This window comes from Cervus elaphus, chromosome 5 (assembly GCF_910594005.1).
Source record: "Cervus elaphus chromosome 5, mCerEla1.1, whole genome shotgun sequence".
In the NCBI taxonomy this organism is placed as follows: domain Eukaryota; kingdom Metazoa; phylum Chordata; class Mammalia; order Artiodactyla; family Cervidae; genus Cervus; species Cervus elaphus.
Genome location: NC_057819.1, coordinates 112,568,047 through 112,591,747, shown reverse-complemented (window position 1 = coordinate 112,591,747; position 23,701 = coordinate 112,568,047). Strand labels below are relative to the sequence as shown.

The following is a 23,701-nucleotide window of genomic DNA, read 5'->3' as shown; positions in this document are numbered from 1 at the left end:
TCTTCTTTCTGCCCACTGAGAGGCAGGCTGGGAGGGCAGAGAACCTGGGGGCTTTGCTGAGCTTGAGTTTCTTCTTGCTGAGCTGGTTACCAGGGCAACAGAGAGAGCAATGGGATCTAACTGCAGGACTGGAGAATCAAGAGGCAGGGGTGAGGGGGAAGTATCTAAACATGCTTATTCCTCCTGCTAGCGACCCACCCCCAAGGCTGGCTGGCATTCTTTATATGACCCCAAGAGATCAGGCCCATAGTTACCCATCACTCTGCAGGGGAGGAGAAGGAAAGTTAACTGACATGATTCAAAGAGAAATCAGGGGTGAGGTTCAGAAGAGTCAATGGTTCTCTGGCTGTTGGCAGCAGCAGCAAGGGGCATAGGAGGGAGTCCCAACTGTCATTTGAAGATGTACCACAAAGACTTGTGGGACTCAAGGACAGATGCTGCCAGCTCCACACTGAATTCAATTGCTGCCCCACACCAGGGACAGCCTTTGTAGTAAACTTCCACACCACCCAGGATCTGGAGGAGAAAATAAGTCAACTCAAAGCTAGCTTCCCAGTGGCCTAGCTAACTGGCAGCATAAGCCAGAGCTGGTCTTTCGATCTCTCCTCTTCCTTTTTTCCTTTAGCCAGACTTTGAATATATGCAACTATTAATTATTCTATACATGAATTTTAATTTCTTACAAAACTGTGTATTCCATATTGCTAGGTCACTCTTCATCTTATGCCACATTTCCATCAAGAACTATTTCCCCAAATCACAATCTGTGGGATTGTGTTGTTCTAAGTTGTGTCCAACTCTGTGATGCCATGGACTGTAGCCCACCAGACTCCTCTGTCCATGACATTTCTCAGGCAAGAATACTGGAGTGTCCCCTCTTTTTTAATTGCACTAAGACTGATACAAGCCTCTTAGACTGTGGTCCTTGATATTTCAGTGCCAGTGCACACTTCAAGAGGACAGCTACTTCTCCGCACCTCCCCCTTATCCAGGACCTGGTACAGTTATATTAACATGCGGGGCACCGCCCTGGGAAACTTGCTTGCCAAACACAAAGGCAGGCATGAGGGATACTAGATGTTCATGTGGGTACACAGCATCTATTCGTTTTTCTGGCCCCTGCACTTCCAGTCTAAGGGACTGCATATTCCTGGTGTCTATGCGGCAACGTGGTTAAGAAAGTTAATCGATGGGGAGTCACTTGTGGCCCCACTGGGGCTTCTCACCTCTTTGGGCTTCCATTTCTCAAGTCTGAGCTGGCCAGAGTTGTGACTGTGACTCTATGGAGTCAGGGAGTCCTCTTCCCTCCCTCCCAAATCAAGACTCACGCAAAACACTGGCAAAGGAGCTAGGTTTACATGTCTAAATTTTATTATCTTCAAGTCACAATGCCAATCACATATGTGCGCTCTTTAAAACAGTTACAAACAACAATACACATGGAGAAATTCTTGCAACAAAACAGTGGACGAACAGAGACAACTGTCACAGTGTCTTAAGGTCTGGGAATCTGGGCATGCGGCCCACTGGCTTGAGGAGACATCTTCGGGTTTAAGGCAAAGGGAACAGCCTACAAAAGGCACAACCATGCGCTACCCTTGGAAGAATCTCTTAGTTATTTCCTCCTTGGGGGTTATAGCTTGAGTGCCTCTCTCCCCTCCCACCCCACACCTGTGACTCAAAGTGGTTAAGCCAACTGCTGAAGAGAAGGGACAGAATTAGTGACATTACTTGGGGAGAGACACAGCTGCCACCTTCTCCCTCAGGTTCTGTAGGACAGGGACAGTGGCCAAGTGACCCCTGGCAGATGCAAGTGCCATAGTAGCAGGAATCTCTTCTGCAGAGGCAGCAGGGGAGTGGTTCAGTGCCATAGATAGGGAGGAAAGGAGGGAGGAGCCCTTGTCCTGAAAAGTGACTGCTTTTAGGCCCAGGTGTGGTATTCTGTTTGCAAGGACAGGAGTAAAACTGTCCTTGGGAAAACAAGGTAGCAATACCTCAAACACTTATAGCAGGAAAGACGAGGAGAAGGGCAACTGCAATGGACAGGGATGACCGCTGGCTAGGTAATATTTACCTCTAGAGACGCATTGGTCCATAGCAACTGGAAAAGGGTGTGGTAGAAAGGATGGAAAAAAGAGCAAAGCCCTCTAATTCCACTCACCTCAAAGACTGAGCCCTGAGGACTGTGTGAATACACACCCCTACGGCGCAAAGGTTCTCACTCTACCCTCCCTGTCTCACTAAAGCATCTGGTTTGCCATCTCTCCCCACTGTTGACACTCTGCCTTCAGTAGAGAACTAAAGATTATCAGAGTACAGAGACTGATGGAGGCTCAAAATTCTAAAAACCCAAGTCAAAAAAAGGGGCTCCTACCACACTGAGATTTTCCCCACAATGGGACATTCTGTGCAGACAGCAATGCTTCCACAGTATTAGAAGACTTAACAAACTCCAAGTACACAATAAAAAAGGCCAAGAAAAAAATGAAAGGTCAGCTCTCTGTAGACTTGGTTGGGGCAGACTGGCTGCTAAGTTCTCAATTATCTGGGATGTAGGGAAAAGCCAAAAGGGAACCCAGAGGAGCTAGCAAACCAAAGAATGAACTTGTTTAATTTAAAGGCAGAGAGAGTGAAAAGGGGGGAGGGGAGCAGGAGATGGGGGTGGGGTGATGGACTCAAAGAATATTAATTTAAGAATAACAAGCCAGGCTTTAAAAATGAACATCATAGAAAACAAAACAAACAGGAAGGAGCTTCCAAGCTTCCCTGGGAGGAGAAGACACGAATTTCCCAGCAGAAAGCAAAGAAGAGCAAAAGACGTGGGCTCCTAGACTCAGAAGCCTGGGCTGTCTAGATCTCTGCTCCTCTGAGCACAGTTGACACAAACACAAACTGAAAATGGGAGGAAGTCCACTTGTTTCTCCCTTTATCCAACAGAGCCTATCCTCAGAGGAAGGCAGGGGTCCTCTTCATTCAGCTGCTTGCTGGTAGGAGCCACCTTGGATCTTCAGAGCTCTCCAGGTAGCAGACAGCCAGTTGTTTTCTCTTCTCTCCTAGGTTTTCACTTCTGCTGTCCTGACAAGAGTGAGAAAAAGGGAAGAACCATCAAAATGTTACTGGACCTTTTAGGCATTTACAAGCTATTTTCAAAAAGCCACATTTCTAAATAATGTACACTAAAGAAATATCCCTAAAACAATACAACAAAACCTCCTGGTTTCTGTCCTCCACAGCCTTTGTTTTTTAAAGAGTGGTTTTAAAAATTTATTCATTATTACTGTTTTTTAAATTCTTTTGGCCATGCTGCATGGCATATAGGATTTTAGTTTCCTGACCAGGGACCGGACCCATACCCTCTGCACTGGCAGCTCAAAGTCTTAACCACTGGACCACCAGGGAAGTCCCTCCTCCACAACCTTTAGAATTGGCTCTGCTGTAACACCTCAAATTCAGATTTCCCCTTTCCTTTAATAAAGAATGCCCTCTTCCAGTTTTTCCTTCCATCTTCTCAAATAAAATGCTGCCATACTGACAATGGTTTCCACTCAACCCTACTCAATGCATTCATAAAACAAGAAACCGGCAAATTTTGGGACTCCTCTAAGCCTCCCCTTGAGATATCCCATGATTACAACTTAGAGCATTAATTAGGTAATTGTTGAGCAAGTAAGCATGAACATTAATTTTAAGAACATTCTGAGTCACAGTAAGTTTTACACTTACTTTTATTTGATGTTAGATTTAAAATATTCAGAAATTCGTATTAGCTGGAACCCCTGCTTACCACCTGAAATCATAAAGTTGGAATTTGTTATCAGGTCATTATTTTTAAAAAAAGGAAAAAGAAAAAAGACCATTTTCCATAGAAATACAACAAGAAAAGGAGGAAAATCTGAAGAAAAGGAAAGTCCACTGATGTCAGATGTGCCCTAACATCCTTTATTTAGAGCTCCTTTCCTAGGCGCTCTCATTACCTCAGGCGGTGGGGGCTTGATGGTGACTGGCTGGGGAGTCCTCCGGGGTGGGGAGGGCTTTGGCTGCACCTGCTGCTGGGCGGGGTTATAGTAGGTCACTCCTCCATATACCTGCGATGGGGCCTGGGAGCCCAATAAGCAAGGAAAAGAAAAAGGAATTAATTCATCCAAACTATGGTAAACAGGAAATATTATTCAGGCACAAAAATAAGAGTATAGCAGAATTTTTTATAATTTATAAGGGGAATCTGTAAGTGTACAGGGGAATTTCTAAGCTGCCCCCCTTTAAAACAATTATTCTTTTCTGCCTTAGTATGTCCTAATATAGTTCCTACTTCTTCAAAGTACTGCCCAGCTTTCTCTAATTCCTACCATCAGCTGACAAACGCAAGGCACTGAGCTCAGTGGTAACACTCCAGACACCAGACGGTGTTAACCTGTTGGGAGTTAAACAGTACAGGGGAGGGGAGGGCTGGTAGGTAGAATATGGCTTTATTATGCAGTTAGATAAATTGCAGACACGCCCACCTAAGACATACTAAAACACTTCAATGAAACACCATTAAAAAAATGGAAGAGAATACACATATGATAGGTATCACCTAAGTAGCATTTCCAGCTCCTACCACCACATGCAAATTAGTGGCACTGAAATGCTCTCTAGAATTCCTTGAGTATTCTCATCCTATATTCCTGTCTGATTTAAAGGATGTATACTTAGGAAAATCTCATTAGCCATCTCACCTGTGTGTTAGGATACAGATGAGGAGGTGGTGGGGGAGGCAATGCCCCTGGAGCATAAGGGTAACTGGGATTACCAAAGTTCATGACGCCTGGAGCAGAAAAGTAAGTAGGAGCAAGCAACTGCTGAGGTGGTGGCTGCCCTGGAGACATGGATACTGGTGGGGGATAGAGGCCTGGATTGGGCAGAGGCGCTGGTGTCTGGTGGGGATGTAAACCTGGACAAGGAGAAAAAACAACAATTGAAACAAAAGGTAATACCTTTTCCACGGGATGGCCTGGCTGGACTGCTCACCACAAACAGGCTTAGATTTCAAGTCCTCAGGATGGACCCAAGAGGAGTTGGTTGCCCATGTAGCCAAAGTGGCCAGCCTCATAAGCAAGCAGCATAGAGCTGAAAAGGTTGGGGTTTGTGATGCCCCCAACACACATCCTTATGTACTGGAAGCATACAAGCAGAGGTTCACAGCTTACCTGGGTGGGGAAGGTGCATTTCTGGCTGTACAATCATGCCCTGAGGAGGCAGTGGGGCAGGGCTGTCACCATGGGTATAGATTGGTCCCTGGAACTGCACTGTAAGATATCACATTGGGGCTCTCATAAATCCTCACTCTTCCCATCAAACGGACAAGTTTCCTTGTCCCCCAAACCCCTGAGAAGATGTTCTCAATTTTCCATATGAAGAAAACAGCAACCAGAGAAAGTTTGTTAACCACCATGAGAGGTCACAAGGGAAGTCCAGAAGGCTGGTCTTTTAGTTCACTTCATCCTGCCAAGAAAGATATCCCAGCTATAAAAATAAACTCACGTGGATCATAGTAATGTCCCTCCATGATACTGATATGCACAGGAGGGGCAGGGGGCTCCGGCACAGGTCTTTGCCGTTGTGATGAATAGCGTTTGGCTCGCCCACCCTGGACACCCTGAAAGAAAGAAAGAGGTTTGAGCAAGAAGACCTCCAAAAGCCTGACTCTCCTATTAAGTCCTAACATCCTATAGATACTGCAAAACATTTACTGGGTACATGGCAGTGTTAAAGAAGTATTTGCAGGACTTCTCTGGTGGCATAGTTGATAAGAATCCGCTTGCTAATGCAGGGGACATGGGTTCCCTAGTCTGGGAAGATTTCACATGCCTCGGAGCAACTAAGCCCATGTGCCACCAATGGAAGTCCTCACGCTCTAGAGCCCGGGAACTACAATTACTGAAGCCTGTGTGCCATACAGCCAGGAAGTCACAACAACTGAGCCTATATCCTACAGTTACTGAAGCCCATGTGCCTAGAGCCTGTGCTCCGAAACAAGAGACGCCACCACAATGAGAAGACTGTGCACTGCAAGTAGAGAGTAGCCCCCACTCTCCACAACTAGAGAAAACCCGTTGTACCAATGAAGACCAGCACAACCAAATAAATACAGCAGTATGTACATGCCAAAAAACATTTTTCAAAATGAACTGAAAAACTGATGAAAAGCATTAAGCTCTAAACTCAAACCTAAACCATACATTTCCAGAGACCCGAATTAAAGGGAAACATGGGAAAACTGACTTGGCTTAAACAGTGACCAAACTGTGACATGCAACCCTCTACATGCGCCCCTTTCCTCCTCTGTACCATTTCTTCCATCCGGTTGAACTGAGGTGGAGGTCCTGCTCCCATGTGTATGTGGTTGGGCATACCTGTAAAACACCAAAAAAGTCACTGCTACAGAGCAGACAGATGTGAACAGAACTAAAGATACCTGAAGGAAATGACAGGGTGAAGAATCCAACATGGGGAAAGGCTCTCATCTTTTAAATTAACAAAATTCCTTTTAAACTATCTCTGCTTCCTGTCAACACCAGCATTTGGAAATTTGCCCCCACTGCCTGCCACCTTAATATAGCAGTAAAGCCTTTGAACATGAAAAAAAATTACTTCAGTAATGCAACTCAGAAAATGCAAGTTCAAAATTTTCGCATCAAATATTTACCATACAGAATCCCTGGGAGGTCATAATTAGCATATTACATTATCAAACATATTGGAAAATCTCAACCCCAATGTTTCTGAGCAACAACTAGGCAGAGAAGGATGTTCTAAATCTATCTCTGATTATTTCTGGCCACAGAGGTCTAGGCTAAAAGTATAGGAAGAGATTCTCCTCTGGTTGAAGATGACTCAGGACAAAAAAGGAATGTTCTAGAGACTGTCTTCCAATAGTAATAAGGCACTGGCAGGAGAGAGTGTTCTTCTCTATCCAAAGATCAACTCCAGGTCGTTTAGGCTACCCTAGTTTTTGGCATTCCAGAGTTACGCACACCAGAGAAGGATGCTAAAACTGCCAGTCCAAGTGAGGCTTTCCAATCTAAGTTTGAATTAGATTTCAGAAACAATGGAAAAGATCCTCTGATCTATCTGACTGGAGGAAGGAAAAAAAGGATGGGTCAGAGGGGTGGTAGGTAGTCATGAGAACTATGCTGTACCAACATGATATCCACTAGCCACATATGGTTACTTAAATTTCAATTAATTAAAAATGAAAAGTTCAGTTTTTCAGTCACTCTGGCCACATTACAAGTATTTAAAAGCACCATCATTACAGAAAGTTCTACTAGGCAGCCTGGCTCTAGAAGACTAAGGAAACTAGAGAGGCTTTCTTTTCAAAGAGATTAGGAGATGCTCATCCAAATTCAAAGGCAATTTCTGCCTTAAAACATTTAACCATTAGCTCAAATAATAAAGAACACTGCCTTCTTCCACTTTTTCTAGAGAGTGGTAAAGGATTTTGCACTCAGGAGCTCAATGGTGGTGACTGATCAGTTAATAGTAAACAGTAAGCAAAGCAGTAGGCTAGTATTATGTAACAGATAAAGCTGCTCTGAGCTCTTTGGATGAATATGCCTATGGATCCATTTGTTTCTTGCAATTAATGAAAATGAAGATATTGTCAGATACCACATCTCTAAGAGACATTAGTTCCATGCCCCTAAGTCCAATGATGCAAAGGGATAAAAGCTAGTCATTAACCCTAGGTACCTACCCCGAAGGTCCCGTGATTGCAGGAAGGAAGGCTGCCCTGGACTCCAATTCTGTTCTGTTATATTTAGTTGTGCCACATCTTGTTCAAGACCCCCTGTAGTAGAATCCACTGGAGCCTCCCAGTTTCCAGTCTTAGCAGGCGTAGGAGATGTAGCTTCTGGGACTGGAGGTGCTGGGGTCTGCCCTTCGGGTGGAGGGGGTACCTCCTCTGCAACCTTGCCTGCATCTCCAGCTTTGATTCTGGTTCTTCTTGCCCGGGAATAGGATTTCTTTTCAACAGGCCTGTCAGGAGCTGGTGGTGCAGTATCAGGAGCAGGATTTGGTATCTCGGGGGCTACCTCTTCCTTCTCAGGACTGCCAAGCACTTGAACATCTGCTTCTGGAGATGGATCCCTTACAGGAGTCTGCTCCAAGTGCCGAGACCGGTAACTAGTCTCATGTTTAACAGTCTCACCAGATCGGCCAGCATGCTGTCCACCAGCTTCCACGGGCCGAAAACCAGTACGACCTTCCCTGAAGCCTCCAGATCGAGAGTAATTCCTGGGAGCCGACATGCGGCCAGTACCTGCAGCATTCCTGTTGATAAATGTCCTGGGCGGTAAGGTGCCCCCAAGACCCTGGTGGCGATGAGACTTACTTGGCCGCTCACCAATCCAGTTTGGATCTCTTTGGGGAGGACTCCCAAACCTGAACAAAGGAAACAGAGAAATAACAAAAGGGGCCACTAGAGATATAAACTGTGGGTCAGGCAGACTTCCCATATTCCTCACCCATTCAATTACAGGCCAGAATGGCATTTTGAAAAGCAGAGTTTTTTATTTTTTCTTGCAAATATCAATAATATAGGCTCCAAAATGTCCTCACCTAGGTTTCCGGATTCTTCGGGGTTTGATATCATCAGGATTGTGAGCTGAGCGGATGTCATAGCCATAAAGAGCAATGAGCTCCTGTCGGGACTTTGGAGCCTGTTCATCTTCCCGAAACTTGTCATGCTCCCAGCGACCCTCATCCTTCCACAGCTTTCGCTGACGTCCCTTGGGTCTGGTTGGAACCAGGGAAACGTATGTTAAGTTGGCAGACTCTGCCAGGTAAAGATGTTCATGAAATAAACAGGGCTGGGCAGAGAAACATTAGGAACTCAGGTAATCTCTCCATCTTCCCAGACAGGTTATACAAAACAGGCCTTCCAAAAGCAAGGGTGAATCATCACAGCACCTCAGGGCCTGCTGGGCGTGAACGTAACAGGAATAAAAATAAGGAAAGCCTTCACTTCAAACTACTCAGCACTCTGGAAACATCTCTCTCCTGTAAGGCCACCTATGCAAGTATTTAGAGGCGTTGAACCTCAGATTAAGGAAGGCAGTGGACATACAGGTCTGGATCCCAGCTCCTCCACCAAGAGTTACTAAATATTCTAAGTCTTACTTTCCTCATTTGTACAAAGGGGATAATCATAATACTTACCTTAAAATGTTGTGAACAGTAAATAAGATAATACAGGTAAAACACTTAGTAAAGTGCCTAGCATATAGTAAGCATGTAATACATATAATACTAACATACCACAGAGCAGTAGCAAGGGGCTGTTACCTGACTTCTTCCTCCTGAGTCTGCCCTCGAAGATCATGCTCAAAAAAGAGCCCTTTCCGGGGTATGTATGCTGGGTTCTTCCGATCTTCATCATCATCCAAATGCTTAGGGCCCTTTTTACCGACTTTGTTCTCCACAGGCTCTGTGCTTTCCTGTCGGACAGATAAAGAGCTCTTTACTCACTCCAAGCTGAAGAGCCCCTGTTCCAGAACTCGAGTGGAAATGGAGGCCTTGGGGGCACTAACCTGTCCATCCCCGCTCTGCCTCTCTCCAGTCACAGCGCCTTTGGTGTCAGGCTTCTCTTCTCCCTTCTCATCTTTTGCTGAAGAATTAGCAGCATCATTGGCTTCTGATTTCAGCTCCACTTTGGAGTTTTCCTCTTCACTGTACTCCCCGTCATCACCCTGAAAAAAGTTTCCTGGTACTTCCTTGCTGGTCCCATGGATAAGACTCTGTGCTCCCAATGCAGGAATCCCAGGTTCAACCCCTGGGTCAGGGAACCAGATCCCACGTATTGGCAACTAAAGAGTTTGCATGCCCAACTAGAGATCCCACATGCCTCAACTAAGACTTGGTGCAAATAAATAAATAATTTGCCTTTTAAGTTTCCTTGTTAGCTATGGAAATAAGATCTAAATAGTGCATTTAAAAATTTCCCATTCTTTAGGAAAACATTTTCTAACAAATTTTACTATAATGCAAGAGTTAAAAGCAAACACTTCAATATTTTTATTAAAATTTCTACTGAATAGAAGCATTGTTAAAAAAAAAAAAAGTAAAAGCACATTAAAAAAACCTATACAGGGAATTCCCTAGCAGTCCAGTGCTTAGAACTCTACGCCTTCACTGCCAAGGGCCCAGGTTCAACTCCTGGTAGAGGAACGAAGATCCAGCCACAAGCGCCACGCTCAGCCAAAACACACATACATACATGTATATGTTTCTATATACATACACGGCTTCCCAGGTGGCTCAGTGATAAAGAATCTGCCAACGCAAGAAATGTGGGTTTAATCCCTGGGACAGGAAGATTCCCTAGAGAAGGAAATGGCAACCCACTCCAGTATTCTTGCCTGGGAAATCCCATGGATGGAGGTGGGCTACAGTCCATGGGGTAACAAAAGAGCCGGAAACAACTTAGCGACTAAACAATATATATACGCACACATAAACAAGCTTATATAGATCTCTGTTAAGTTTTCCAGTAAGATATGCATGGAACTGTCAGGAGCAGCAGCCTCTTTCACTAAGCTTATTGTGATAATCATTTCACGATGTAAGTCAAACGATTATGCTGTTGTTACACCTTAAACTTATACAGTACAATTTTACCTCAATAAAACTGAAAGGAAAAAAAACCAACAAAACAAATAGCTGCAGCCTCTGGGGAAGCTGCCCAGGGCCTATGGATCAGAGGCTTTTAGTGTCTAAAGCATACAGAGGAACTTTCTTTTTGATTATTTCTCTCTCTCAATGAACTGTCTCTTAAACATGCAGTGCCTAATAACTACACTCTAACTCAAGCTGTTAATTCTCTCACCTCAAAATGTCTTACAACAGAGATTCCCAACCTTTTAGATTAGGTGAATCCCCTTTTAGGACCTAAAATTTTCATGGAATCCCATGAGAAACAGCACAGTATAGTACGCATGGACTGAGAAAACACATAATGATGAACAACTGCTGTATGTTCAATAATACTTTAAAATACATTAATAATTTTTATTAATTTATATGTATTAAAAATAGTAGTACATAAAGACAGGAGATGTTGATCTGGTCTACAGATAATGAAAACAGAGTTAGTGAATTCGCAATCTCTTATCATAACTCCATACTTTCCCAAGGCACTATTACTCTCAAGTTGGGAAATAGTGGCTTACATTTTTTATGTCTATGATATGAATACTAAATTTTCTGCAACATGAGAGCTCCTTAGCCAATAACTGTCTAGAATGATATAATTATAAAATTTTGACTTGTAAAACTTTAGAACTTGTATAACCACTGCATCTTAAAAATGAAGGAAAAAAAAATTAATGTCCAAGTGCTCTCTACCCTTTCCTTCTCTTGGCACAGCAAGACTGAATAATCCAATCAATTACACTTCAATTTTTTAAAAAACTGAATAATCTTGCTTGTGACCTAGAAAATCTATCCATACAAAGGGTCCTGAGGCCATCCTTTAAACAGGGGCAACTAGAAAGGGTTAAGCAAGAGAGGTGTGGCTTGTTTCAGCTAGGGGAAAAAGCAGCTAAGATTCATGCTAAGGGGGCTGGCTTCAGACTAAAAGTTACTCTCTCATATTCTGGTCCTTCCAAGATTTGGACCTAGGGAAGTAGAGGTAAAGGCTAAGGGAGGTAGGTCTAGAGACCTAAAAGGATGCGAAGAAATGGGTTCAAAGGAAGGTGGTCTAGTCCCCACTGCTGGGCTAACAAGTCAGGGTGCCAAAACACCTCTGCCCCCTGGCAGAAATGTACACTGTTCTCTTATTCTTCTACTGGACCTGACACTCTATCTGTAACTGACTAATTCCAGGCCCAGGATGGCCTAGGAATCTGATCAAAGATACTCACTGAGATTCCTGATGAAATAAGCAGCTCTCAATCTCTTAAGTTTCTGACCTTTTTTCAAACAGGACCTAGACTGCCAGACTGGCCCAGATAAGCCAATTAATTACCCTTCCCCTTTATTCCCTGTCCAGCGTAAGTATTTCAGCCCCTGAGTGTTCTGAGTTAGGATTCCCAGAAAGATGATACCGTTATGAAGCTCATAGACCACACCCACACTATGAGAACCAAGCCTTTATTTACAGCTTTTTAACAACCAGGTACCCTAGATTCTTCCCATTTTCCCTCAATCACAAGAAATTTTCTCTCCTCTTTAGTTGGGAATGGGTGGGTGGTAATCATTCGGTTCTTTCCTTGGTCCTAGATTCCTTGCATGTTGTGTTGCAAGAATCTGCAAGAATCTTGCTTGGTGTGTATGTGACCTTAATTCACTACTTCTCCCCCCTTCAACTCCAAACCTGCCCCCCTGCGCCCCCCCCTCCCCGGGCCCCCAACAAACACACACTGACTGAAATCAAACATCTTAAAATAGTATCAGCATGATTAATGAGAGAACTTTGTTTCATGCTCTATCCCTTCTTAGTCTGTGGTGGAATGTCAAATGAGGCAACTCTTTTATTCCAAAGGAGAAACTAATTTTGTTTCCAGGCAGGACAGAAGATACAAATAGTATAGTGCTGAGAAGACTCCAAATTAGCATCAAAATCTGGTGTAACTGAAGCCAAGGTGTTACCCTAGGGTCAAGCTTCTTTGGCTACAAAAGTGGAAGTGTTAGTGACTCAGTCATTTGCAACTCTTTGCAACCCAATGGACTGCCAGGCTCCTCTGTCCGTGGAATTCTCCAGGCAAGAATACTGGAGCGGGCTGCCATGCCCTTCTTCAGGGGATCTTCCCGATCGAGGGATTGGACTGCAGGCAGATTCTTTACCATCTTTGCCTACAGGCTGACATCAAAACCATTTTCCCTACTGCTGACTTTCCCATTCAGTGAACACCCTCCCAACTCTAAAGCCTAGCCCTCTACTTAAGCAACTGCTTCCCTGGCAGAATTCTCATGCAGATGTTTTAGCTCATTTTTCCATTCCCCACATATTTCAGAGTAAAAGGAGAGTCTATCTTTCTCATTCCCAATGTCTCTTCCAGATCTGTCACCTTTTATCTTTTATTGAAGTATAGTTGAATTATAATAATGTTAATTGCTGTATAGCAAAGTGGCATAGTTATATACACATATATGGTATATACATGGAATATAACTATATATAGTTTTATATATATGTGTGTGTGGGGGTGTTTGTATGTATGTGTGTGTATATACACACACACACACTTTTTTTTGGCCTCGCCACATGGCATGTGTGATCTTAGTTCCCCAAACAGGGATCGAAACTGCACCGCCTGCATTACAGGCACAAAGTCTTCCTGGATCAGAGCAGTCGCTATACATTTTCATATTCTTTTCCATTATAGTTTATCATAGTATATTGAATATAGTTCCTTATGCTATACAGTAGGACTTTGTTGCTTATTCATTCTATATATACCAGTTTCCATCTGCTAATCCCAAGTCCACCTCATTTTAAATTCCTACTTCTCTGAGGCTTTTATCATCTAGCTATATCTTGCTTCTCAAAAGTTCAGATTACACCATTTTGCTTTTTTTCCTTTGATAAAAGGCCTATAATAGTGTTTGTTTTCACAAACTGAAAGAAATTTGAAAAAGATCTTTTTAAAAAAAGGCAAAAGTAAAAACTGCACTCAGTGTTTGCTTTGCAGTGAGTTGTCATACAAGCAGCTCTATACCCTAAGCCGAAGGAGTGAAACCACCAAACTCCTGCCCTGGGAACTACAGTCAGCCTCTTAGCATCCAGCTGCCACAGCTTTGGACTGTATCTGTGAGCATCGGTGCTTTACCTCAATTTATTTTGCGCATCACTTGCCAAGAAGCGTCCTAAGGTAATTGCTTCTTTGCCTTAAGTCATTTCAATTTACGAAAGGTTTCACAGGGACGCTCTATAAGATCAACGGGAAAACCTCCACCTCTGTCTTTTGCCTGGGTCTACCCTGTCACTGATCTGAAAACTATGGAAATAAGCTCATACTTTTCATCTCCACTTCAGTCATCCACTTTCATGTACACACGTCAGACCAGTCTTACCTGGAACTGCTATACATTTTAAGTAAATCTGATCTTTTAAAAATCTTAAATTTAAATACCCCAGGTTTTCATCAGCACTGCCACATAAAAAAGAATGAAGTTACATTCTTACCTCACTCCTCATACAAAGATTAACTCAAAATGGATCAAAGACCTAAAACTAAGAGCTAAAGCTATAAAACTCTTAAAACACGCCTTTGGATTTGGCACAGATTCAGCAAAAGCTTCTTTGGCATGCGCAACACCAACAGACACAGGCAACAAAAGAAAAAACAAATATACTGGACTTCATCAAAACTGAAAAGTTAACACTATTAAGGAAGTATAAAGACAACCCAAAGAATGGGAAAAAACACTTGCAAATCATATAGATGATAAGAAACAAATCTAGAACATATACAGAACAAAAAAAAACCGACAAAGTGGGACTTCCCTGGTGGTCCAGTGGTTAAGAATCCACCTGTCAATGTAGGGGACACAGGTTCGATCCCTGGTCCAGGAATTCCACGTGCCACAGGGTAACTAAGCCCGTGTACCACAACCACTCAGCCCTACTAAGCCTGTGCTCTAGAGCCCATGAGCAACAACTACTGAGGCCTGTGCACCCTAGTGCCCATGCTCTGCAATGAGAAACCACCACCACAAGAAGTCTGTGCCACTGCAACTGAAGAGCAGCCCCTGCTTGCTGCAACAAGAGAAAGACTGAAACAAGACCTGGCACAGCCAAAAATAAATAAATAAAAAATTTTACAATGGACAAGGTATCTGAATAGCCACTTCTCCTAGGAAGATACACACATGGCCAATAAGCACAAGACAAAATGCTCAACATCAGGTGAATACATATCAAGATACCATTTTACACCTACTAGGATGACCAGAATCAAAAAATCAAGACAATAACAAGTGCCACTGAGTATGTGGAGAAACTGTAATCCCCACACATTGCTGCTGAGAATGTAAAATGGTGCAGCTGCTTTGGAAAACAGTCTTGACAATTCCTCAAACAACCAAACAGTTACCATATGACTTAGCAACTCCATTCCTAGGTACATACCCAAGAGAAATGAAAACACACATCCACACAAAAACCTGAACATGGATATTTTTAGCAGTATTATTCATAAAAAAATAGAAACCCAAGTATCCATCAGTGGATGAATGGATAAATAAAATATAGTATACCCATACAATGGAATATTGTGTGCTTAGTAACTCAGTCATGTCTGCCTCTGTGACCCCCATGGACTGCAGCCCGCCAGGTTTCTTTGTCCATGGGATTCTCCAGAATCTCCACGTGGATTCTTTACTGTCTGAGCCACGGAAATCCCACAAAGGAATATTATTCAGCCATAAAAAGGAATGAAGTACTGATACATGCTACAACTTGGGTGAAAACTTCGGAAATAATATGCTAAGTGAAAGAATCCAGTCATATGTTATCATATATGATTCTGTTCATAAAGAAGGCCAGAATAAGGAAATCTCTAGACACAGAAAGGAAGTATGTGGTTGCATAGGGCTGGGGGGAATGAGAACGGGAGGAGCTGTGGGGGGTGAGTGACAGTTAAAGGGTACAAAATTTCTTTTTGAAGTTAATGAAAATGTTTTGAAACTGACTATGGTAATGGTTGCACATACTTGTATATACTAAAAACTATTCAGAACTGGACATTTTAAACCAGTAAGTTGAATGGCACATAAATTATATCTCAATAAAGCTGTTTTTCCCCCAAATCCTGCCTGTTACTCCTGCCCATCCCCAGTTATTCCTTTAGCCTCCCATCTCTCGTTTCTTAAGACATCCACTCCACTGACATTTCCACCTTTTCTCTACCTATCAGTCCTTTCCCACATTCACTTTCTTCTCTCTCTAGACTCTGTGACCCAGTCATTTCAGCACTATTGGTAACTCCCTCAAATCCCCTATTCCCATGTGCTCAGGACTGGATCAACCAAACTGTCTGCTTTTTCTAAGCTTACAACTAGACTACTGACCATCACTAGGGGGAATTAAAAAAAAAAATCATACAAGTTTACATATCAGTGCCACCTCCAACCTCAACTATTCAAACTTCCTTTATCTCAAAAATTCCTATACTGTCCTACTGTCCCTCCATCAACAACCATTCTTTTATGTTTTTCCTTCTATTATATTTCACAAAGAAAACAAAACAAAGGAACACCAGCTTCCTTCCCACACACCTTTCCTTCCCACCTCTCTATAATTACAGTGGAAGATGTTTTTCTCATCTGGTTCCTATTTCTTCTCATATACTCAATCAAGGACATCACACACTTATTACCTATCCTCTCCCTTTTCTTTCCCTTTTTAATCATTTCTTCAACCTTTAGGCATACTTGATTCTCCAACTCAAATAACACCAAACCCTCTCTTGACCTTAGAGCCTTCTTTCCAGCTACCATCTCTCTAGCCTCCCCTTCAGTCTAATTTCTTTAAAAATATTTCCTCAGAGGATTCTGGAAAAAATGGCAGCAGCACAGTTTTTGATCTCTTCAAATCTCCACACAAATTGGGGCTTCTGACAGCAAAATCAAAACCCTCTGGACAACATTTACAACAAAACGAGGTTACAAGGTATCCCCCACACCTCAAAATACAAGCACATAAGCAAACCAACAACTGCCACAAGAACTGCATCAGATTGGTATGAGGGCTGGAAAAAAGCAGAGAGCAGTAAATGGACCTGAAAACAGGAGAACCCTGAACTAGTCAACAGAAAGTCAAACTGAAAACAACAACTGCAACTAGAAGGGGTTTTGCTGCCTCTAATAGAATGTGAGTTTAAGGATCTTGCAGTAAGAAGGTCTGAAAGGGCTAGAGCAGTCCAAGCCTTGTGAAATCTTAAAATCAACCTGGCTGCCAGGGGTTCCCTCGAGGATAGAGTACCACACTGAAGATAAAATTGTTGAGAAGAGAATCAGTTCAGCAGAAGAGGGACAAAAGGAATGAAGGAAGGAAGATGGTCCAAAGTAAATTAGAGAAGGGAACAAAACCAGTAAATCTCAGAAAGCCATATATATATATGTGTGTGTGTGTTTTAACACTACGGGAAAACAACTGAGGAGAGAGTTCTACGAAGTTAGAAAAAACTACTTTGAGCCATACTTCCTTTGAAAAGATCAGGAAGACTAAATAAAAATCAAATAAAGAAAAATATAGAGATCAAATCCCACAGAAACTAAAAGAAAAAAAATATGTAGAACAGCACTCCTACAATGAAAGCATGCCAGAAAGACATATGCATATCATAACAAAATTGCAACTTCTATTTTAAAATGAGCAAAAAAAGACATTAAAAATATTATATAAGGCATGAAAGAACATCAATCAGAACTTTAAAAATCCAGAAATGAACTCAAGAAGATATTAGAAATTTAAAAAATCATTTAAAACACAAAGTCTAGAACTAGAAGGAACACAAACAAGAGTGAATAAACACAGTAATCAAAAGAAAATAGAGACACTACAAAGGATTAACGAGAAAGGGTCAAATACTGAAGACAGGAAAAGAGTATTTGCATGGAAGTTCCATGACATACTGTACAGCACATCTCATATCTATGAATATTGATCCAGAATAACCAACTCTAAGACAAATTTTAATATAACTACTGGACCTTAAAGGAAAATATACTGGGACTATCCAGACAAAAAGAGCAAGTGACTTATAAGGGAAAGAAAATTAGGTGATCAGCCAGTTCTATGCAAGATAAAAGCTTTGGGTCGAAAAAAAAAAAAAAAAAGCTTTGGGTCATACTGCCATTTTCCATGGTTACCATGGAAAGACAATTTGCAAGAAATACAATGGACAGAGACAGCATGGTGAGTTGTACAATGAGTGAGTGGCCATCAAAATCTTTTTAACAGATACACTATTAAAAAAAAGGATGAAAAACTAACCTGTCAGACTAAGAGACAGATCAAAACTAAGTATAGCAGGCAAAACTAAGTATAGCATCTAGGTATACGAAGTTAGTAACTAAGAAGAAATGCAATCAAGTAACAGATAATTATGTAAGGCAAGATATCAAGTCAAATTCTTTAATCTAGATCAGTGCTATCCAATAAAACTCGCTGGAATGAGGGAAATGTTTTTACCTATGCACATGAGGAGTTGAACTTTTTTATTAACTCAAATAGCCACATTTGGCTGGTGACTATCCTATTTGACACGGCAGAACTACACCCCTCTCTTAAATTTTAGGCAATACATACTAGATATTGCCACATCAAAGCTGCACATGTTCCTCAATCTCAAAACATCCAAAACTTAACCCAACACTGTCCTTCCCGGAATCTCTTCCTCCTGTGGTCCCTTTCTCAGTGACCAACACCATTCTCCAACCTGGGCATTACTTGGACTCCTTTTTCTTTTTTTCATATTACAAATGTATTGAACTTCAACATTATTAGCACAATCTTTTTTCTTAAGGTAACAACACTTTTTTTCCCCTTATAATTACTAGTTTTTACAACAGGAGCTGTATCTCACACATAACAAAATTGTATTATGATACTTTACTTATGAAAAAAGGTTTCTCCAAATGGTAACTGCGCAAATGTAAAGGATAAAGTAGAATTGTGGTGTTAACACAGGAATGTGTGTCAAAAGAACAAAATTAATTTAAGTAAGTCATTCTAGATGCTAACATTAGAAGAACTGGATGAAAAGTCTATGGGACATCTGTATTCTCTGTGACTTTTTTTGTAAATGCGGAATTATTCCAAAATAAAGTGTATTTAGAAGAAAAGTCCTTGCAGTTCTATTTACTAATCCAAGAAAAGTTTATTGAGGGTCTATTACAGATATTCTTCTAAGCTCCCAGGACAGAACAGTGACAAAGACAGTCTCAGCCCTCCAGGAGCTTGCATTCTGCTCAGAGCTGAAGGGAATGGATATTAAAGTCTGAAGGCTGGACTGCAGACAGGTCATCTGAGGCAGAGGTGAGTCTTGAGACAAAACAACAGAGGACACTCACGAACAAGAGTCAGAACACTCAGCATCACTCTAGGGCTCTGGAATGAAGCTAGAGAAACCCAGATCCCCAAGCTCCCCCATCCCAGTCCCTTCCCTCACCACGCTGTCACTGTCCTCGTCAGTGAACTTTCTGGCTCTATTGCCGGCATCTGGCCAGGTCCCAGCCCTCACCTGGATCAACATCTTCCCGTCAGGAGAGGTCAAACACTGCTGGGCATCTAAAGCTTACAGGAACCAAAGCAGCTGTCTTTTGAGTTTCAGCAGAATTCTCTCTGACTCCTCCTTAATTCAGGCTCCACATTCAATCAAGAAATTGTTATTAATAATAATACCTAAATATCTCTCAAATCTATGTCATGCAATGCCACTGCCATTGTCCCTTCTTTAGGGCACTATCACGCTCCTTGGACTATTCTCTTAACAGCTCTGTCTTCAGTCTTGCCTCATCCTCAGATCCTCCTCCATTTAAGCCTCCAACAGCCTTTCTTTCTTTGCTGTTAGAGTAACATCCAAACTCATTATACACATAATGGTAAACTGCTATAAAGTCACAATCACCAAACCTCACTGAATACTCCACATTGCCTGGCAGTCTTTCAGATGTTTCCATTCTTTAATGACTACTGCAAACATTACTCACTCCAAAACCTCTCATCTTCCTTTAATTCTTTGTGGATAACTTTACCACTGACTTCACAGAGAATAAGTCATCCTACCGATCACCACATTCTGTCATTTCCATAGCCTAAATAACTGCCAGTGCTGCCCACTTCTTTTTTCACTGCCACCACTCCACTCCATGCCACATTCTCTGCTCTCCTAGTCTTCCACAGTAGCTTTCTTAACTAGTTTTTCTGCCTCTAATCTTGCTCCCTTCAGGTAACTCTCCCCACTGCACACAAAACAATTGTTAAAGATAGTAATTCTAAAATATTACTGTGAATCAACCTGGGATTTTGTTAACATATAAACATCTGAGTCTTCCCTCCCTCTGCAAGAGTCTGTTTCAATAGGATTTTCTTTCATGTAGACGTTCCTTGGATCTGACAAACACTGCTTTAAAATTTAAGTCTAATCCATACTCCATATCATACTCTTGTTTAAAATCCTGTTACACTTTACGTCCTTAGAATAAAATCCAAATACTTTTTCAATCAGGCTTATAAAGTACTTTAAGATTTGGACTGAGAGTCATCCTTACCACCAGTTATACTAAATCTTCCATGTCCTCCAACTCACTGTCCTCCAATCCCATCCCTTCTGGACGTTCTTCTCAGACTATTTCCTCTGCTAAGAAAATTCTAGCTAGCTAACTCCTACTCATTCAAGTTTCCACTTGAAGAGTCCCTCCTGTAAATACTTCCAAACACCCTACACTCAGTTGCCCCTGCCATGTGCTCCCAAAGCACCCTGTGCTTCCAATACCATGGCATTTAACAAACGGTTATTGTAATTACTTAACTGTCTATACTTTCCCTCTCTGACCTTGAATGTAAATTCCATGAGGGCAGAACCACGTATCTTTTATTCCAGGGCCTAGCACAGCTCCTGGCACTGAGAAGGCATTTAATAAAGAGAAAGAAGTAATCCCTGCATGATCTGACCCCTGCTCTATAATCTGCCTTTATTTCTGGTATCCATCCTGTTCCAACAATGTTCCAGCCACACCAAACTACTTACAAGTTTCCAGATAGTCAGTCTTCCCTCCTATCTCCGAGCTTTTGCAGCTGTTGTTCCCTCTGCCTAGAGCATGATTTGCCTGGCTAACTCTAATTTATTCTTCTCTGACTGCCTAATATGCAATCAGTACCCAGTCATTAACATCCTATTTAACCCTATCCCCCAGCAGCTGTCACCAAGTCCTATGATTTTCTCAATGTTTGTCTGACTTCCTTACCAAGCTGTAAGATTCCTAACGATAGGAACTTTGTTATAATGTTCACTTTTGCATCTCCAGAGCTTAATGGTAAATCTAATATGTAGTAACAGTTCTACAAAATTTACAGAATGAACCTTTGATCCACAATCCAATTCTTTCTGTATAAATCAGAGCTCTATTCAACAATTCCAGGAAACAAGTAGCCATTCTGATAACATCTCTAGTAGTTTATCCAATCAAAGCAAACTAAGTTCACAAACATCTGGCTTATGGAAACTCTGCTGAAGATAGAAAACCTCATCCATAAACTGAGAAATGTTTCTGACACAAACCACTCAGAATCCTACCCGTCTGAGGTCTTCAGATATACTCAAAAAATACCCAACTGGCTGGTTTCACCACCTAGGCATCATAAAATGGAGTGTCAAACAACCTGTGAAGGGCCAAAGAATGTTCTCATTCTCTTATTTAGAATCTTATTTTCTTTAGATAGGGTGAAAGGTGAGCTACTCACAGCCTAACACAAGTGGCCTGAAGAGGTTTATACAAAGTTTCCCTCTCTATAACTGAACAATACTTTTCATAATAGTTTTTCAGAAGCATAAATGAAGAATGCACAAGGAGTAACAAACAGGTCAGGTGCTTTCAAACCACAGGTGGGTACAATTTTTACAACACATTTTTCAACCTACATCATAGGAAAAAGAACCTATCACACTCACTTCTGAGTCTTCTGCACTTTCATAATCCGAGAGAACAGCTGAAAGAAAACAGAAACATATAAAGGGGAAAAAAAAAGCAACAGAAATTTTATAATTACATCTTCCAGTGCTTGTTGTGGGTCAAGCTAAAACTCTCATTTAATCCTGACATCAACCTATGAGGTAGATAAAATTATAGTCCCCATATACAGATAGCAAACAGGTTCAAAGAGTGACTTTGACTTTCCCAAGATCATACAGCTAAAACTTACACTCTTAAACATTATACTACAAACAGCCCCTTTGTGGCACCCTCCCCAAAACCCTTAACAGTCTGCAGCTGCTAAGCCTCTTCAGTCGTGTCCGACTCCGTGCGACTCCATAGACGGCAGCCCACTAGGCTCCTCCGTCCTTGGGATTCTCCAGGCAAGAATACTGGAGTGGGTTGCCATTTCCTTCTCCACTTAACAGTCTGAGAGGATGTCAACTGCTGCAGACAGGTGACCTGAGTTTGGGGGCAAAGATCTCTATCATGATGCTACTCACCATCGCCCTCGATGCCATCTTCACTTTCCTGAAGGAAAGAAGACATGGGTTAGTTCTATGATTTCCAGGGGGTGAAGAAACGAAGACTGAACACAAAATGGTTGAAAAGGGAGACAAGGAAAGGTGTATCTTTAACAGGCAGGATCTGAGGGAGGTCCCGTCTATTCACCTCCAGTCCCAATTTCTGACTAAATACCCGCTTTCCATCCGCAGCAGCTCTGCCTGTCCCCCAACAAACCCTCAATCCCTTCTCTTCCCTTGGAGCTCCGGATGCAAACCGCACCAGGATCGCTCTCCTCTTTTCCAACACACTACGCCTCTACATCTACCGTCAACTCCCAGCCTCCCATCACCACCTACACCCCGCCCCCGGTCCGCCCCGCCCGCGCGCACTCACACACTCCGACTCCTCAGGGCTCTTAGCGCCCCCGCTCTCCACCCGCCGCAGATGAAGGGCCCCAGTTCGGCCTCCGCGCTGGGAAGGCAGAGAGCCGCTGCCGCCGCCTCCAGCGCTACCGCTGCAGCTCCCGCCGCCCCGCGCCGGGGAACCGCCACTGTCTGAGCCGGAGGCACCAGATTCTTCGTCCTCGGTGTCCTGCGAAGCGCGCTGCCGCCGCCGGTCCGCCATCTTACGGAGAACGGCCGCCGCTGGCCAGACCCTGACGTACCACGCCCGTCGCAGGGGCTGCCGGGAAGCTTGAGAGCTGGTCCCAGCATGCTTCACTTGCGGCACTGGTCGCCCGGCTTTTCCGGGGGAGGGGCTGGGGGCGGAGCTGGCGCGCTGCGGCACGTTTGCGGGTGCGCGGGATTGCGTAATTGGTGACGTGAGGGGGTGTGGTGAGGCCCCTGACTTCCCCGCGGTTGGGCCCCGGGCGAGGAGAGTTGCTCTTGGGCGGGCAATCTGTTCCGGTCCTTGCCCGGCCATCTTGGGCATGAGCGGATAGCGTTGACCTGTCACAGCTTCACTGCGACATTAAGAGTTGTTTCATGATTTTCTTTTTCCATCTCTCATTTCTACCTACGTTTGAAGCAGATCGTTTGACTGCATTCGTTTGCTTAGTAAAAATCACGAATCAAGGGAAACCTCCGAAGCCGTTGTGCTGCTTCAGATTTTTTATCAGTCCATTTTAAGCTAAAGGGCGGAAGAGAAACCAGTTGTCTGTAGGGAAGCCCGAGGATTTAGTGTTGCAGCACTACAGTGTTTCCCCTGTATTCTCATTTCTTCCCCCTGTATGTGTCTTCCCACCCCAGCCATCACCTGCCTCAAAGTGCAGGCTAATACGATGTGCTTAGTCGCTCAGTCGTGTCTACTCTATGCGGCCCCATGGACTGCAGCCCACCAAGGCTCCTCTGTCCATGGGGATTCTCCAAGCAAGAAGACGCGAACGGGTTGCCATGCCCTCCTCCAGGGGATCTTCCCAACCCAGGAATCGAACCTAGGTCTCCCACATTGCAGGCGGATTCTTTACCGCCTGAGCCAGATGGTAATCTTACCAAAATATTAGAACCGACTTACA

At 43.0% G+C, this 23,701-nt stretch overlaps 1 protein-coding gene across 3 annotated transcripts; it reads right to left on the bottom strand.

Annotated features, from left to right (window-relative positions):
- Positions 1–1,349: 1,349 nt before the first annotated feature.
- CASC3 (CASC3 exon junction complex subunit) lies at positions 1,350–23,147 on the bottom strand. 3 transcript variants are annotated; one of them, XM_043904461.1, is made up of 14 exons: positions 22,582–23,147; positions 22,185–22,212; positions 21,660–21,697; positions 9,573–9,731; positions 9,328–9,479; positions 8,602–8,778; positions 7,739–8,424; positions 6,331–6,395; positions 5,524–5,638; positions 5,190–5,288; positions 4,719–4,933; positions 3,975–4,097; positions 3,724–3,787; positions 1,350–3,079 (listed from the first exon to the last, which is right to left on the bottom strand). In XM_043904461.1, exons 1-13 carry the CDS (start codon positions 23,116–23,118, stop codon positions 3,764–3,766), a joined length of 2,418 nt encoding a protein of 805 aa, XP_043760396.1. In that variant the 5' UTR covers positions 23,119–23,147; the 3' UTR covers positions 1,350–3,079; positions 3,724–3,763. The 3 variants fall into 3 exon arrangements, with proteins under 3 accessions (XP_043760396.1, XP_043760395.1, XP_043760398.1); XM_043904460.1 differs by having other exon boundaries at positions 1,350–3,075; XM_043904463.1 differs by having other exon boundaries at positions 1,350–3,075; positions 21,630–21,697; positions 22,582–22,862.
- Positions 23,148–23,701: the final 554 nt, after the last annotated feature.

What these genes read in the sequence shown, in the direction of transcription:
- CASC3 (XM_043904461.1), bottom strand. Translation starts at nt 23,118, where the DNA reads ATGCCCAAGATGGCCGGGCAAGGACCGGAACAGATTGCCCGCCCAAGA. An exon ending in CGAAGAATCCGGAAACCTAG is followed by an intron (nt 8,425 to 8,601) that starts GTGAGGACATTT and finishes TCCTTTGTTCAG; the next exon opens with GTTTGGGAGTCCTCCCCAAA. An exon ending in TCAAGCCCCCACCGCCTGAG is followed by an intron (nt 3,788 to 3,974) that starts GTAATGAGAGCG and finishes TTATGATTTCAG; the next exon opens with GTGGTAAGCAGGGGTTCCAG.